The following is a 17,178-nucleotide window of genomic DNA, read 5'->3' on the forward strand; positions in this document are numbered from 1 at the left end:
AACTTTCAATTTACATTATGGCGAATATTGGTAGATACAACCCACAAAATTGTCTCTGGGATCCTCATTCATCTGTAAAGAGTGTATAGAGTCATTAAGAAGACCCAATTTTGAGAATTGCTGATTTAAACAGCCCTGGAACGCAGAGGGACAGTGTGAGAGAAACACTACTGAATGCAGAAGGAAAGACACCAGAGCTAAGAGCCAATTGCTGAAGAGTCAGGACGAAGTTCCAGTTCTCAGGCATGGTTCTTGGGGTTTCAGGCCTCCATGCAGCATTTTGGTGGGGAGCCAAACAAAGGGAATGTTCTCGCTTTGCCTATCACATGCTGTGCCAAGTCCTTCACCCTGTACACGCCCAGTTCTAATCTAATTCCTTATACAACTGTCTGTGTGTAGTGCCAGGATGGCACAGAGCTGTTCTCTGTGATCCAAGCAGCTTTTGGGATTATAGGGAATGTGAAACTTCCATTCGACACCCATGTCCTTGGCCCACTGCTGCACCCGGGATCCTGTAAAATGAGTCCCTTGGTCGCTCTCCACTACCAGCAGACGTCCATATGCAGCACATAGGCGTGCCAGTGCTGCCAAAACTGCATTATGGTTCGCATGTAGAGCAGGATAAGCTGCCAATAACCGGTAGACGTGTCCACACAGGTGGCCGCATACTGTTGTCGGAGCGAGTAGTGGTCCAATGATTTCAATCTGCTAGCGTGTCAGTCGCACCTGCCCTGCAGCACTTGGTCTGTGGATGCAAAAGGTCTCCAGGGGTAAGTCCTGGAACACACTACACATTGTTCACAAACAGTCTGAGCCTCCTCTAAAATTACAGGTAGACCCCAGACACGCACAGTGGCCCATATTGTCTTCTGCCCTGCGTGGAGCAAGCGTCTGTGCAGCCACTGTGCAACATCCCGCCCCGGAGCAGTTTCAAGCCATCGAACCAAGACTAGGGCATCTGCTTCATCGTTTCCTGGAAAGGCCAATGGGGCATGTCCTGTGACATGATGAACAGTCACCTGCTTCTGATGCCCCAGATCCCATAGATCATTCCACAGGGCCTGGCCCCACAATGGCCGATGCATGACTGTCAAGTCATTCAGATTCCACGTGGAAATCCACGGTGTCAGGCCCATGCTCAGAGCCCAACTGTCAGTACAAATGACTAGAGGGGAAGGCTCATGGGCCACCACCATCCATACAGCTCACAGTTCAGCCCACTGGCTGCTCTGTCCTGCCCCGGTTCACACCAAATAGTGTTTGTTTCTGGGCGTACAGCCACAGCTGTCCAAGATGCTAGCTGGCCCGGGTTGGAGCCATCTGTATACCAGGCCTCCTCTGGAATCGATGCTCGTCCCTCCTTGTAGGAACTAACTTCAGGTTTGGCTTCTACACAGGCTTCTGAAGTTGGTTCCATACTGACATACATCACCGCACCAAGAACCTCCAGCAACTCCACCCTTAAGGGGCTAGCTGACAGAGTGCAGCACTGTTCTAGGCACGCCCCCCACTTCACCAAAGTGGGCATTTGAGCAGTGCCACTATGGGGCTTTGTCATCCAGTCCCGTTCCCATCTGGCTATTGGGAAGGTGGTTCTCACTAAGACAGGAGCTGTGGCAGTTATGCTTTCAGTAGCTAGTGAGGCTGCACATACCGCAGCTAGCTGTTTTTCAATTCAGGAATACCTAATCTCAGCCCCCTAATTAAGGAATACCTAATCTCATCCCCCTTCCAGAGTTGGGACAGAACCCAATAGGCTGTCGTAGCCTCACTGATTTCTGCCAGAGTCCCCACCCGAACCCTTCCTGAGTAACATGCACATCTAGCTCACAGGCTCGGGCTTGGTCAAAACCCTGCAAAGCCCGAGCAGTCTTTATAGGCCGTTTGGCCATGGCAAATGCTGTGTCTGCCTCAGCTGACCAATCCCACATGCCCCCTTATGTATCAACACATACAAGGGTCTCAGCAGCTGGGCCATGTGGCGTATAAATGCCCTCCAGTAATCCAGCAGGCCCAGAAAGTCTTGCAGCTGCTTCACTGTGGTTGGAGTGGGGTAAGCTTGTACTTTACCTATTACAGCATCAGAGATAACCTTTGTCTTACCCAACCAAACTCACTGCTGTCACCTTGACACTCTGCCTCCATTGCCATCAAAGTAACAAGCAGACCCTTGAAGTTTTTCGGGATTTCCATAGAGCAGAGTACAATCTGCTCCTCTGTCTACCAAAGCCAAAACTCTTTGCACGTTAGTCAGGGACCAGTGGATGGCAAGCTCCACCTGTGGCCTCTGGTCCCCACCCGTCCCCTGTGGACAGGTTCCTTGGCCCTCACCCTACTCGAAAGTGATCAGGCCATCACCCGAGGACAGGGTTGGCAGCAAGTGGTCTTCCAAGCACCGGGCGCGTGTCTGAGGCCTGGAGCTTCCAGGCTTTCCCGTAGCAACAGTCCTTCTCACGGGCGTGAACCTCTAGGCTTCTTGCAGTTGCTCCCATAATTCTAACAAGTATGCATTGGGCTTTGCATGTATTTTAGTGCGATCTACACCTGCTCTCACTAAATGTCCATATTTGTCTAGAGGTAACTTTAACAGGTTCTGTAATACTAAGAGGCTTCTTTGCCCTCCTTGGCATTCCTTTTGATTATTCAACAATTACCCGTAGTCCTTTCTGAGTTTGAGAGTGCCAGCTCTCCACTTCACCCAAGCTAGCTATCATTGTCATGACGTCATGTATTTGATGTCCCACATGGAGTGTTAGAAGGGATCCAAATAAGGATGAGGGGGCACTTTTTAATACCAAGCCTCTCATCCCTGCTGTGAAATGCTCATCGTCAGGACCACGGGTATTCACGTTGAACATGTCCTGCCGCACCCCCAGCTCCCGAAGTACCTGTATCAGCTCAGCATACATCTGCCATCAGCTCGCTGTCTCTGGCACATCTCCTGCATCAGCCCATATTGCTTATATGGCAGCCATTATCCACTCCAGCAGGGTATGATCCCCCTGGCCATAATACCTGCTGTTCTGCAGCCTCTGTCTCAAGGACAGGTGTAAAGTCACTGAGGCCAGTCTCTCCATCTCTTGTGCTGTACAAGTAATCCCATCCACTCCCAGGGCCACAAGTGTAGCAGCCAGGCTGCCAAGGGTTCCCCTGGTTTCTGGCAGAACTATTTGCCCAAGTCCACCAGTTCTGCCTGGGTGTAAGGTTGGTATGTAGTAAATTCCATCATTGGTGGTGGTCCAGCAGCCTCACCCCCTGGGGCCATGGGTCGCTGTTGTTTCATTTTCTGAGTCACCACTGGGTGGGCATGGAGCCTGGGACCAGCCTCCTCCTCCTCTCCAGAGGAGTCTGGCATCTCAGAGTTGCAGGTTGGTTTGCCACCACCTGCTGAGACTCAGGTAAAGGGCCAGTCTCCCTCTCCTCCTCTCCTGAGAAGGTGTTTGGTGTCTTCAGAATGGTGGGTTGGTTTCTCCAAACTTCTTCCTCCAGAATCCTCAAACATTGTTGCAGTTTCTGCATCTCATCCTGTGCTTGCTGGACTCTGGATCTCTCTTTCTGCCTGGACTCTCACAGAGCTGTGAGAAACACCCATCCCACAGCCCCTGCCCCCTCGCAGGCACTGTATCTATCCAGGGTCTCTTCTATTTCATACAGGGCCTGTTCCACCTGCCCCGGGGATCCATCCACCTCTGGCCATTCCTGGGAAGACGTCCACTGGAAGAGGAGGCTGGCCCCTGAGTACCATATGCTCGTGGTGGCCACCCCGCAATCACTCCCCAGGTTTCAAAGGGTTCCATACTCTCTGCAGCGAACCCATCCTGCTTTAAACCGCCCTGCTATCTATGCCAAATGCAGCGCAAACAACCTATACGGGGTGGGTTCATCACCAGTTCAAGCAGTCATGTTGGTATTTTCATGTTCTCTGCTGCTCTCTGCACTCCACACCCTGTCCTCTGCCCCTTGGCAGAATGGGCAGGCAGGGCCGGTAGGAAGCATCAAAGCCTGATGCTTTCCTTTTTATTTACCCCACACAGCCTCACCGGATCTTCCGGGTGCAAAGTCTGCACTGAGGTTTAGATTCCTCCTAGACCAGGAGGATCCGGACTATGTCTCCCCCAACCTTCCTCCTGCTGCTGTCGGGGGCCCTGGTGCTGACTGAGACCTGGGCAGGTGAGTGCAGAGTCAGGAGGAAAACCCTCTTCTGCCGGGGAGGAGGGAGGGAACCGCCCCGCGGGGGCTCAGGACCGTCCCGGAACCTACAGACCCCGACCACCCTCTCCTCAAGCCACACCAAACCCCACACCTTGGCCTGAGTATCCTGCTCCTCCTTCCACCCACTCCTGTGTCCGCCCTTCTCCCCGTCGCCCATTTTCAGTCTCAAGAGCCCCCTCGCTCTCTCCCTCTGCCCTGCCCCTTCATCCTCAGACCAGGCACTGGCGCCCAGAGGAGAGTCAGGGTCTCAGCCCCTCCCCTCCCCCAGGCTCCCACTCCTTAATGTACTTGCACACCGCGATTTCCCGGCCTGGCCTCGGGGAGCCCCACTTCGTGGTCGTGGGCTATGTGGACGACACGCAGTTCCTGCGGTTTGACAGCGACGACCCGAGTCCCAAAATGGAGGCAACGGTGCCATGGATGGAGCTAGAGGGGTCGGAGTATTGGGAGAGCGAAAAGCAGATTGTCAAGAGCCACGTACACATTTCCAGAGTAAGGTTAAACAACCTGCGGCTATACTACAACCTGAGCGAAACAGGTGTGTACAGGTCACAACGGCCATCCCCTCGTACGGGCAAGGGTTACCCTCGAGTCTCTGGTCGGAGCTTCCCAGCGAGTTCTTGAAACTTTTACTTGGTTTCGGTTTTAGTTTATTAAAAACCAGCAACAGTTGTGCTTTGCCTGGGGATGGGGGTGGTGCTCAGTGGAAGGGACTGACCTTGGGGGTGGGGCCAGAGTCTCACACTTTGCAGGTAAGATCTGGCTGTGGGGCCTCCCCGGTGGCGCAGAGGTTGAGCGCTGGGTTGCGAAGCTGTCCCTCAGCCTCTGCAGCGCCGGTTCAATCCCCGGCTGCTCCCCGGCCACCGGAGGAGGGTCCCACATGGTGCGCAGACCTCTCCTGCCACCCGCTGCTCCCCTCAGCAGTGTACTTCGGTCCTTCTGCCTGCTCTGCTTACCGCTTTGGCTCTGGTGAATTCTCTCACCCTCCTACGCTTCTGACTGTACCCAGTGCTTGCATGAATGTATGTATAAATCAATCAATCAATAAATAAATAAATCTTTAAAAAAAAAAAAAAAGATCTGGCTGTGAAGTGAGAGGAGATGGTCATGTAAGCGGGTTCTATCAATTCGCCTACGATGGCACTGATTACCTCACCCTGATGGAGGAGCTGCGCCAAGCGGGCATGGAGGTTCAGCTCTTGGAGGATGAGTGGGAGGAGCCTGTTGTACATGCCTTGGACACTCTCCACCGGGACTGGCAGTGTGACAACTGGCTCCAAAGACAACTGAACAATGAAAACCAGACACTGCGTGCAAGTAAGAATTGCATTGGGGCCTCCCCTAGGGCCGAGGCTGGAGTCCTGCAAAGGGAAGAAAAGTGGGCTTAAGGCCAGATACCACCCTCCTACGCCCCAAAGGGTGAGGAGTCTGCCTGGGTGTCCAGATCCTCGAAAGTGACCCCTAGAGTGCCAGCCCTTCCTGGGGTCAGTTAAGGAATGCGCTCTCTCCATGTGAGGAACAGTCCTGAAATAACTGATTCTCTCTGATCCTGGCAGTGGTCTGGGGGACCGTGTATTTCGTGCTCACATCTGGTTCCCAGAGGTCATCCATTCTGACTCCAATTTTCCTGAGTCACTTGGGCCTTTATCCAGGTCAAGATGAGAAGTCTCTCCCTCAGAGCACTGCAGCCTGGTATCCCGAACTGTTGCACCCTGATTCTAGAACTTTCCAAGGATTAGGAGATTATCCCAGTGCTGCAAGGCCAGGCTGGTGTTCCAGTTTTGCCCTCTCTCCATCCAGTGCAATTATCCTGTCCATTCTCAGGATGGTCACATGAGGCTGCTTCAGTAGCCCAAGAAAGTAACACAAGTATAAATCTTCTGATCTTCCCTTCAGAACCCCCAAAGACACATGTGTCCCACCACCCCACCTCTGAGCGTGAGGTCACCCTGAGGTGCTGGGCCCTGGGCTTCTACCCTGTGGACATCACCCTGACCTGGCAGCGAGATGGGGAGGACCTGACCCAGGACACAGAGCTGGTGGAGACCAGGCCTGGGGGGGATGGAACCTTCCAGAAGTGGGCGGCTGTGGTGGTGCCTTCTGGAGAGGAGCAGAGATACACGTGCCATGTGCAGCATGAGGAGCTGCTGGAGCCCCAAGTCCTGAGATGGGGTAAGGAGGGGGTCATGGGCACAGAGGCTCTTCTCAGGGGCATCCGGAACCCTTTGGAGACCTTCAGCAGGATGGGGGCTGAGGCCTGAAAGTCAGTGTCTCACCTTCTTTTCCCTTCCAGAGCCACCTCCTCAGTCCTCCATCGCCACCATGGGCATTATTGCTGGCCTGGTTCTCCTTGGGGCTGTGCTCACTGGAGTTGTGATTTGGAGGAAGAAGTGCTCAGACAGAGAAAACCTCATATGAGGTCTGAGGTTTCTTGTCTAACTTCTCCTTGATACTGCGAAGCATGATCCCACACACATGCGCTTTCTCAGCTGAGAGCCGGGTTTGCTGACACTTTTTGTAAAGCGCATGAAACTCCTTGGTATGACAAATGAAGGACAAATATTTCAACTTGATGACTTGGTTGTGGGGACCTCACTTGAGTAGCTGCAGGTCAAAAGGAATGTCCCTGCTAAGGACGGAGGAGGCTGGCGCAGCTGCCACACGCGCTCTCTCCTCATGTTCCCCAATCCTGTCCTGGAGCCCAGGATAGGCCAGTTCTCAGGACATCTTGCTCCTGCCTCCTCCCTGGCCTCTCACAAAATGTTTTCTTCCTATAGGTAGAGAAGGAGAGAAATACTAAGTCTGGATATAAGTGGGGTAGGAAGGCCCTTAGAAAAGTGTGGATGGAGTCCATGGGGGAGCTCACCCACTCCATAATAGTTCCTTTAGTCTCATCTCCTGGGCACTCTAACCAGGTTCTGTTTTCTGGTTTTGCCCCAAGCAGCTTTTAAAGTGAAACTCTGGAAGCCTGAAGAGAGGGAAGGGGCAGACAGGACACGACCAAGTGTGGGAGTGGATCGATGTGGACATTTTTGAGCACGCAGTGGGCTGCTGAGAATGTCATCACCTTTGTGAACTGCTTTGTTCATGACATTCTTTCCCGTGGTGAGCTACTTGCCCTTATGGAGGACTGAGTGATGCAAAATGTGTTCAAACTTCGGTTTTGTGACTTGAAGACCACCCAACTTCTCTGTTGCAAAGGGCATCTGCATGTGTCTGTCTGTGTCCTATAAGCACAATGTGGGGAGGTGGGAGACTGGCCCAGCCCTGCCCACCAGGCCCCTCCCCACACGGACCTGTGTCTCTCCCTGATGACTTTCCTGCTCCAGCAGAGGCGTGGCTAGGTCGTCTTCATCCCTGTCTTAACTTCTGTTGCCCTGAGCTGCAGCTTCTCCTTTATTAAAGTAGAATCTGATACTAAACAGAAGGGGCTGGGAAAGGCCACATGCAGTCGGATTCTGGCAGCAGCAGGAGCAGCTCTTGTCTTTTCTGGCTCTCCTTCCTTCTTGGGAAACATGGCTTCCAGCGTGGCTGTCTCTGAAGGTGTCAGAAAAGTGTCCAAGGACATGAAGGTGCGTAAGTCATCAACACCACAGGTAGTGGAGAAGCGCAAGAAGGTGGTGCTCTTCTGCCCAAGTGAGGAGAGGAAGAACATCATCCCAGAGGGCAAAGAAATCCTGGTAAGCCGTGTGGGCCAGACCATGAACAACCCCTATCCACCTTTGTCAAGATACTGCCAGACCAGGACTGTGCCCTCCGTGATGCAACCTAAGAGATCAAGGAGAGCAAGGAGGAGGCCCTGATGCTTCTGGGCCCCTGAGTGTGCAGCCTTAAGTGCAAAATCATCTATGCCAGCTCCAAGGAGAAGCTGACCTGGATCAAGTATGAATTACAAACTGCTGGGGCCTCCCTGGTGGCATAAGGCGTTGTCTCAGTACTATAAAGCTATTGGCAGCCACAGCAGCGCAGTTCGATTCCTTGCCAGGGAGCTACAGACATGGCTCAGCAGACCTCTCCTGACTTGCCCGCTGCTCCCCTCAGCAGTGTATTTCAGTAGATCCACCTGTTCTGCTCTGCTCCCCACTCTGTCTCTGGTGAATCCTCTCACTCCCCACTCCCCACTTCTAGCCTGCACCAGGTTCTTGCATGCATAATTTAAAAAAAGAGAAAAAAGCCTATACCCTGGCAGAGAAGCTGGGGGTAACTGTCATCTCCCTGGAGAGCAAGCCCCTTCCACCCCCACTGCATAAAGCATCTGGCTGCCCCAGACCTGCCCACAGGGGTTGCAGGCTGCCCCCTTCCTGCCAGACCAGAGGGGCTAGGGAATCCCAGCAGGGGGAGGACAATGCCTCTGCCTCTTGCCAAAAGCCCCCCAACCCCAGACCTTCCTCCCTCCATCCCCGACAGATCTGGCCTTCCCAAACCACTTTTGATCTTCTGACCCCTCTTGGGTTTAAGCAGATCACCTCCCCACCAAGGGAATTATGATTGTTTTGTGTTCAGTTCTGATCTCCTCTGGTTGCCCCCATCTCAAACAGCAAGAGGTGTATTGTGGTTTGTTTTTTTTTAATCATACCCCAAGCTCTCACTGTTCCTCCCCTTCTGTGCTGCCACCTTTCAACCACAATAGCGACCCTGTGCTGTCTGTTTGGTTCTGTGTAGAAATGGGATGTTGTAGAGATGACCCACTCCCCACACCGCCTGGTTCCCCTCCCCCCTCCCTTGGTCGTGGCCACTCACGGAGGCAGGACCAGTAAGGGACCTTCAATTAAAAAGGAAAAGCACAACAATAAAAAAAAAATGTAAATATACATTTGTTTCTTCAGATCCTTGTCACAAGGTGGGGTTGTTGGGTTAAAGAAGAGAATATTAAATTTTTAGAGAAATGAAAGGAAACACTGAGAACCATCCAGGATCTGAATGTTTCCTGTGCTAGGCCTGTGCAGGAGAGGCTGTGAGGAGCCGAGGGGGACGGGGCCTGTGTCCAGTCAGTGCTCAGTGTGTCGTGGGCTTTGACGTGGTCACTCCTCAGGGGTCATCTCTCTGCGCCTTTGTCCTTGTCCCTCAGTAGAACCTGTCCCAGCAGGGCCTGTGATCACAGGGACTCAGACACCACCAGGGCCTGTCCTGTCTTCAGGACCCTGGGCAGCAAGGACTTCATGTGGCTGAGTCAGCCCAGACTCAGGCCCTCAGCTGCCGTTTTCTGGGTATTTATTTTTATCAGGAATTATGCTTGTTTTGTGTTCAGTGCTAATCTCCTCCTCTGTGTGCCCCCATCTCCAAGAGCAAGAGGTGGTTAGCTTGTCATTGTCCCTACAAGGCCCAGGGTGGCACCTACACATGGGAGTCTGTGTGGTGTTGGAGGATGTGTAGTCTGGTCTAGCTCTTGCCCCCCTGGCAGTTCCCTGGATTATTCCTTCCATCTTTTCTCCAATCTTTTTAATGCCAGATTCTGAATTAGCAGAAAGGAGGAATCCCATAATTTCTCATTTTAGATAAATTCCTATTACGTTTCTATCTTCTCTGTTCACCTGTCCTCTCTACCTGCCTTTAGCTGTAGTGATCCTAGTGCTGAGTAAAGTTCAAAATTCGCAGCAGTTTGGAATATGGGGGCCATAAACCCAGAACCCTTCTTTTCTAAAAAGGGAAGTGATATTGTGTGCTGTAGTGTGCAGGGGGTTTGCTGTGGGAGGAGAGGAGGGAGAGAAGAGCAGCACTTACAGGAAAAATAGATGGTGATGAGCTAGAGTGGCCACAAAACTGCATTTGAACTGAGGCTAAATTAATAAAGATAATGTCTCTAGAATAAGGAGGTGTTCTACATTGACTCTTTTTTTTTTTTTTTTTTTTATAGAGGCATGTTTTTATTTATTTATTTGTTTGTTTGTTTCATTTATACATGCACTGGGTACAGTCAGAAGTGCGGGAGGGTGAGAGGATTCACCAGAGCCAGAGCGGGGAGCAGAGCAGGCAGAAGGACCGAAGGACACTGCTGAGGGGAGCAGCGGGCGGCAGGAGAGGTCTGCGCGCCATGTGGGACCCTCCTCCGGTGGCCGGGGAGCAGCCGGGGATCGAACCGGCGCCGCAGAGGACGCAGGCAGCTTCGCAACCCAGCGCTCAACCGCTGCGCCACCGGGGAGGCCCTACATTGACTCTTTATTCAAATAACATTGGCCAAATGTCAGATATTTGGCACACAGTATTTTTGCATTTAGGAATAGCAGTGAACTAAAAACAAGACAATATTTGCTGGCTTTGTAGAGTATATGTCCAATTGAGGAGAGACAGAGTAGTTTTTTTAGTTGTTGTTTTTTTTTTTTTTTTTCAGCATAATGGGTTGGTTTCCTGCTGTAAAAAACTATCATGGTAGATTAAAGTAAAAAAAATTATTATCTTACAGTTTTGAAGGTCAGAAGACTAAGATGTGTCCATAAGTTGTGTTTCCTCTGGAAACTCTGGGGGAGATTTAATTTCCTTAACTTTTTCAACTTTTAGACAATGCCCACCTTTTCTTAGCTTGTGTCCTTTCCTTCAACTTCAATGTCAAAAACTTAGAATCTTCTGTCTGAACTTTGCTTCTAACCTTACCTTCTTTCTCAGTCTTCTTTCTCTTTTGTCTATATCATTGGGCTCACCCAGCTAATCCACGATAATCTTCCCATATCAAGATCCTAAGTTTGGGCCTCCCCGGTGGCGCAGCGGTTGAGCGCTGGGTTGCGAAGCTGCCCGTGGCCTCTGCGGCGCCGGTTCGATCCCTGGCTGCTCCCCGGCCACCGGAGGAGGGTCCCACATGGCGCGCAGACCTCTCCTGCCGCCCGCTGCTCCCTCAGCAGTGTACTTCAGTCCTTCTGCCTGCTCTGCTTCCCGCTCTGGCTCTGGTGAATTCTCTCACCCTCCCGCGCTTCTGACTGTACCCAGTGCTTGTATAAACAAACAAACAAATAAATAAATAAATAAATAAACATGCCTCTATTAAAAAAAAAAAAAAAAAAAAAAGATCCTAAGTTTAACCACACATATAAAATCCTTTTAGACTATAACATACTATACTTCCCGGAGGCCAGGATATGGACATCTTTAAGGACCATTATTCAGTCTGGTAACACAATGATGTGCTCATGTTAGAATGTGGTGAGTGCCATGGAAAGTATACAGTGGGGAAGGCCATGCAGAGTGTGTGGGAAGAGAGAGGATGGCTATGTAGGCTACATTTACTCATGTAGGTATCATTGAAAAGGTGATATTTGAGGAAAGATCTCAAGAACACCAAGAGTTATATGAAGTTGTTTGTGGCGAGTTCTTTCCAGGCAGAGGAACCCCAGTACAAATGCACTAGGACAAGAGCAGCCGTGTGTTCTGGGTGCAGTAAGGAGGCCAGTGTGGCTGGAACAGAATCATCAAGACAGGATCACAGTCAGGCCAGGTAGGCTGTGAGCAGGATTTTGTCCTTTCATTAACTGAGACAGGCGATTACAAGAGAGTTTTGAGAAGAGAGACGTGGTATAACTTTTCTTTTGAAAGGATCACTTTGGAGCCTCCCTGGTGGCGCAACCACTTAAGCCACAACCTATGAAGCTGTCCACAGCCTCTGCCACACAAGTTTGATCCCCAGCCGGCCAGGGAGCAACCCACATGGTGCAGCAGACCTCACCTGTCTCGTCCACTGTTCCCCTCAGCAGTGTACTTCGATCAATCTGCCTGTTCTGCTCCCCACTCTGTCTCTGGTGAATCCTCTCACCCCCCACACCTCTGGCCTGTCCCCCAGCTCTTGTATGCATAGATAAATCTTTAAAAAAAGAAAAAAGGATCACTTTGGCTGTTGCTTTGGAAACAGAATCTATTGGTGTAGGCCAATGATATAGTAGGGAGAACTACAGGAAACCACTTCAGTGTCCCAGATTAGAGATATTGTTTGCTTGGCCTGGGATGTAGGCAACAAAATAGTAGGAGTGATTAGATTCTTGATTTATTTCAATGATGGACTTTTTGCAGCATTTCCTAATGGATAGAACTTGGAGTATGAGAGAGAAAAAAGGAAGTCAAAGAGAACACCAAAAATGTCTTCAAATTGTCCAAACTAAGATATGGCTTGCCATTAGTAGGGTAGAGAAGTTTCCAGAAGGAGCATATTTGAGGAGAGAGCATCATAGTTATTCAGTTTAGGATCTGTTGAAGTTGATATTTATTAGAAAAGCAAATGAGATAGTTGTGTTGGCTCTTGAGCAGGTGACTCTGCAGTTTGGGAGAAATGTGTGGATTGGAGAAATGCACTTGGAGGTGATACTATAAAAATGATGTTTAAAGTCTTGATGATAAATGAAATCAAGTAACAAGGACTGAACCCTGGACTTCCATTGCTAAGGGCCATGGCCAGATGGCACACCATGGTCCTGTGCCTCCTGACACCTAACCTGGAGGGCATGTATAACAGGGAGCCCCAAGTCTTTCTGTGCACAGAAACCATGTGGAAATCTTCTTAAATTTCAGGTCTCAAGTGGGATGTGTGGGTCTGTGTTTCTAACAAGTGTGGTGTCAGCGCTTCTGGTCACTTTAGCAAGATCATGCACCAGGATTTCCTCATAGCTGCCAATCAGCTTCATCAGAGACTTTTTCAAATATTTGACACCTGGGCTCCATGTTGAACATTCTGAAAAAGATATCAGGGGAAAGGCTTGAGTATTTGTAAGAATCCCAAAAACAATTTTGTGACTCAACCAAACTGAGAACTACAGATGGTAATGATCAGAGAGGGCTTGGGGTGGGGAAAGGGATCTTAAATCCACATTTAAATGTTTGTTTTTCCCTCTTGCAGAGAAAAATACATACGTGTATCACAAACTGTGAGATGTGATGTTAGGAGATATATGTCATTTCCTCTGCAGGAGAGTATATGGCAGTAGATTAGGCAATGGTTCACAGCTCATCAAGACAAAAATATCTGGGGCCTCCCTGGTGGTGCAAGGGATTAAGACGCAACCAACCTATGAAGCTATCCACAGCCTCTGCAGCACGAGTTCCATCCCCAGCCAAGGAGCTACCCACATGGTGCAGCAGGCCTCTCCTGCCTCGCCCGCTGCTCCTCTCAGCAGTGTATTTCAGTAGATCTGCCTGTTCAGCTCCCCACTCTGTGTCTGGTGAATCCTCTCACCCCCCACATCTCTGGTCTGTACCCCAGCTCTTGTATGCATAAATAAATAAATCTTTTTTAAAAAAGACAAACATCTCTGAATGTCTACCACCTGAAACCATTCCTGTATAGTAAAAAGGTAACTTTATCAAAGACAGATCTAGACTTTGGGGCCTCCCCAGTGGCGCAGCGGTTGAGCGCTGGGTTGCGAAGCTGCCCGCGGCCTCTGCGGCGCCGGTTCCATCCCCGGCTGCTCCCCGGCCAACGGAGGAGGGTCCGCATGGCACGCAGACCTCTCCTGCCGCCCGCTGCTCCCCTCAGCAGTGTACTTCTGTCCTTCTGCCTGCTCTGCTCCCCGCTCTGGCTCTGGTGGATTCTCTCACCCTCCCGCGCTTCTGACTGTAGCCAGTGCTTGTATAAATATAAATAAACAAATAATTAATTAAAAAAAAATTTTAAAAAAAATAGACTTTGTCCTCCTCTTTTGATAAGAGTGGCTTTGTTTGCTTTGGCACTTTGGCCACCAGATAGATAGTATAACATGTGATTTATAATGGGGATTTTGAGTACACTATAACATTTCTGACCTCTGGAGGGCTGGAGACTAAAGGTTAACCACACCTGCGGTATGTATTCAAATCACAATAAACTCTTTGAAACACAGAAGTTTCGGTTTAGATTTCTAGGTAACACATCATAGCACATAGGAGGCAATAATATCCAGGACTCTGCACGAGAAGATGCCCAGAGGCTTTGCATTTAAATTTCCCCCAAAATGATTATGCCCAGTGAAATAAGTCAGAAGGAGAAAGAAAAATACCTGATGGTTTCTCTTATAAAAGGAATATAAGGATCCATCCAACTGATAAGGTATTGATCACAAAGATATACAAAGAACTTACATGGCTCAACAAAAACAAAATAAATAATCCAGCCAAGAAATGGGCAGAAGAACTCAAAAGACATTTCTCCAAAGAGGAAATGCAAATGACCAACAGGCATATGAAAAAATGTTCAACATCCCTTATCATCAGGGAAATGCATATCAAAACCACACTGAGGGCCTCCCCGGTGGCACAGCAGTTGAGCACTGGGTTGCGAAGCTGCCCGTGGCCTCTGAGGTGCCGGTTTGATCCCCGGCTGCTCCCCGGCCACCGGAGGAGTGTCCCACATGGCGCGCAGACCTCTCCTGCCGCCCGCTGCTCACCTCAGCAGTGTACTTCTGTCCTTCTGCCTGCTCTGCTCCCTGCTCTGGCTCTGGTGAATTCTCTCACCCTCCCGGCTTCTGACTGTACCCAGTGCATGTATAAACAAACAAATGAACAAACAAATAAATAAATAAATAAAACATGCCTCTATTCAAAAAAAAACACACTGAGATACCACCTTACACCAGTAAGAATGGCACGTATCAAAAAAACAAGCAACAACAAATGTTGGCAAGGATGTGGTGAAAAAGGAACTCTCCTACTTTACTGGTGGGAGTGCAAACTGGTCCAACCACTATGGAGAGCTGTCTGGAGGTTCCTCAGTCTACTAAAAATGGAGCTACCATATGATCTGGCAATTCCACTACTAGGGATCTACCCAAAGGACACAAAAACATGGATTCAAAAGAACACCTGTACCCTTATGTTTATTGCAGCACTATTTACAATAGGTAAAACCTGGAAACAACCCAAATGCCCTAAAATGGAAGACTGGATCAAGAAGATGTGGTATATACACAATGGAATTTTATACATCAATCAAAAAAAAGATAAACCAATGTCATTCACAGCAATGGAGCTAGAAGGAATTATGCTCAGTGAAATAAGCCAGAAGGAAAAAGAAAAATATCGGATGGCTTCACTTATAACAGGAATATAGGGAAACCAAATAAGACATCAGTTTAAAAAAACAATAGTAACAGTACAAAACACAACAAAGCAAAAACAGACCATTACAAATCAGAGACACACTGCAGGGGAGGAGGAGGGAGAGGGTTCAGAGGGAGGAAGGAATGAGAACAGGAGATTGAGGTGATGGTGCAAGGGTGACTTGGGGAAGGAAATTCTATGGGGACTCCACCTGAGGGGGCGAGGGGAAGAAAATATTGTTTAAAAATAATAATAATAAAATTTTTAAAAAGAAATAAAAATTAAACCCCACCTCCAAAACAAAGGAATATAAGGAAACAAAAGTTCAAAAAAAAAAAAAAAAAGAAGACAAAACTTGCAGGCAAACCTGCAGGATTGGAGGCATACAGCAGGGGAGGGGGAGGGAAAGAGGTCAAAACAGGGGAGTGAAGAGCGCAAGACACTGTGGTGCCGGTGCACGGGTGATGGGATGGGGACTGCACCTGAGGGGAGAAATCAACTATTGTATAAAAAGGAACAACAATGTGAGAAAATAAAATAAATAAAACTCAAACCCTAGGAAAATAAATAATTTCCCCCAAATTTCATCTTTGGTATCTCATCATTTCACGACTTCTAGTTGTTAATCATTAAGTATAAAAAAAAATGTGATATGAGTGCAGCGCCTCCGGGCATGAATTCTCTGAGTCATTGCAGTGAATTTGTAGTCAACTGCTGTCAAGTAAAGTGGCCCTGGGGGGCTCCAAACCTGTGGGTGGTCTGAAGTGAAGGCAGCCTGGTGGGAACTCTTCGATCAGACCATACAGTTTGCCCCTTGTAGTTCCCTAGACTGATTTTTCATGCACTTTATTGGTATAAATACATTCGAGATTTTTCTAGTTTAAACACAAAAGATTTTTACATATTCTTTTTTTTAAAGATTTATTTATTTATGCATATAAGAACTGGGGTACAGGGCAGAGGTTTGGGAGGTGAGAGGATTCACCAGAGACAGAGTGGGGAACAGAACAGGCAGACTGAAGTACACTGCTGAGGGGAGCAGCGGGCAAGACAGGAGAGGTCTGATGTGCCATGTAGGTTGCTCCCTGGCTGGGGATCAAACTCATGCTGCAGTGGCTGGGATAGCTTCATAGTGCCGTGACTTAACCCCTTGTGCCACCAGGGAGGCCCTTGGCTTTAATTTTTTTTTAAAAAAAGAAAAGAACAAGTCCTGGGGAGGAAGTGGAGAACTGGAACACTCATATTTCCGTTAGAAATATAAAATGGGGGCCTCCCTGGTGGTGCAAGGAGTTAAGCATCAGCACTATGAAGCTATCCACAGACACTGCAACATGAGTTAGATCCCGGTCAGGGAGGTGACCCACATGGCACAGCAGACCTCACCTGACTTGCCTACTGCTCCAATTGTTAGGGGAAAGGATGTCCTGAGCAAACTCCATACAGGGTTTGTGGACTCCACCCCCACTCCATCAAGACACTGGGAGCTACAAATTCCATGATCCCCGAAGGGAGAGTTGCGAGGACCTGAGGGCAGAGTTAAGCAATTATGTTCTCTGTTAAGTATTTAACTGACCATGTGTGGGGGGGGTGCTCTTCTGGCCACGCGCCATGCTCGATTTTTTGCCAGCTCTGTGGTCATTGGGATTCCAGGTCAGCGGAAAAGGTAGGACGCATTTACGAATTTATCTCCCTTTTTTTCTCCCTGAGTTATTCATTTCCCATTTCCCCTTCCCTTGTAAATAAATCTTTTATCAATCTTTTCTGTGTGTCTGCAGTTTAGCATTAGTAAGTTCTCTTTAAGCACGCAGGTGAGGACCCACAGTCAGGCAACCCGTTTTATATCGGGGTTGCTCTGTAACACCCTCAGCAGTGTATTTCAGTCAGTCTGCCTGTTCTGTTCCCCACTCTGTCTCTGGTGAATCCTCTCACCATCCCGCACCTCTGGCCTGTACCCCAGTTCGTGTATGTATAAATCAATAA

General features: G+C 49.2%; 2 protein-coding genes and 1 pseudogene across 2 annotated transcripts in view; all 3 read left to right on the plus strand.

The window, feature by feature from the left end:
* Positions 1-698, plus strand: part of LOC119251277 (patr class I histocompatibility antigen, A-108 alpha chain-like) — a 2,823-nt gene extending 2,125 nt beyond the window's left edge. The window contains exon 4 of the mRNA XM_054698118.1: positions 658-698. Coding sequence (XP_054554093.1) covers positions 658-698 — 41 coding nt within the window. The remainder of the gene's footprint in view (positions 1-657) is intronic.
* A 3,367-nt stretch (positions 699-4,065) lies between these two features.
* Positions 4,066-6,630, plus strand: LOC119251278 (patr class I histocompatibility antigen, A-108 alpha chain-like). Its single transcript, XM_037518643.2, has 4 exons — positions 4,066-4,170; positions 4,481-4,750; positions 6,109-6,384; positions 6,506-6,630. Exons 1-4 carry the CDS (start codon positions 4,107-4,109, stop codon positions 6,628-6,630), a joined length of 735 nt encoding a protein of 244 aa, XP_037374540.1. The 5' UTR covers positions 4,066-4,106.
* A 1,065-nt stretch (positions 6,631-7,695) lies between these two features.
* Positions 7,696-8,186, plus strand: LOC119251279 (cofilin-1-like; annotated as a pseudogene).
* Positions 8,187-17,178: the final 8,992 nt, after the last annotated feature.

Source organism: Talpa occidentalis, unplaced genomic scaffold, assembly GCF_014898055.3.
Source record: "Talpa occidentalis isolate TD23 unplaced genomic scaffold, MPIMG_talOcc4v2.1 talOcc4.2, whole genome shotgun sequence".
Classification (NCBI taxonomy): Eukaryota; Metazoa; Chordata; class Mammalia; order Eulipotyphla; family Talpidae; genus Talpa; species Talpa occidentalis.

Coding starts and splice junctions, on each gene's coding strand:
- LOC119251278 (XM_037518643.2), top strand. CDS start 4,107: ATGTCTCCCCCAACCTTCCTCCTGCTGCTGTCGGGGGCCCTGGTGCTG. Junction 4,751..6,108: donor CTACAACCTGAGCGAAACAG/GTGTGTACAGGT, acceptor TCTTCCCTTCAG/AACCCCCAAAGACACATGTG. Junction 6,385..6,505: donor GCCCCAAGTCCTGAGATGGG/GTAAGGAGGGGG, acceptor TTTCCCTTCCAG/AGCCACCTCCTCAGTCCTCC.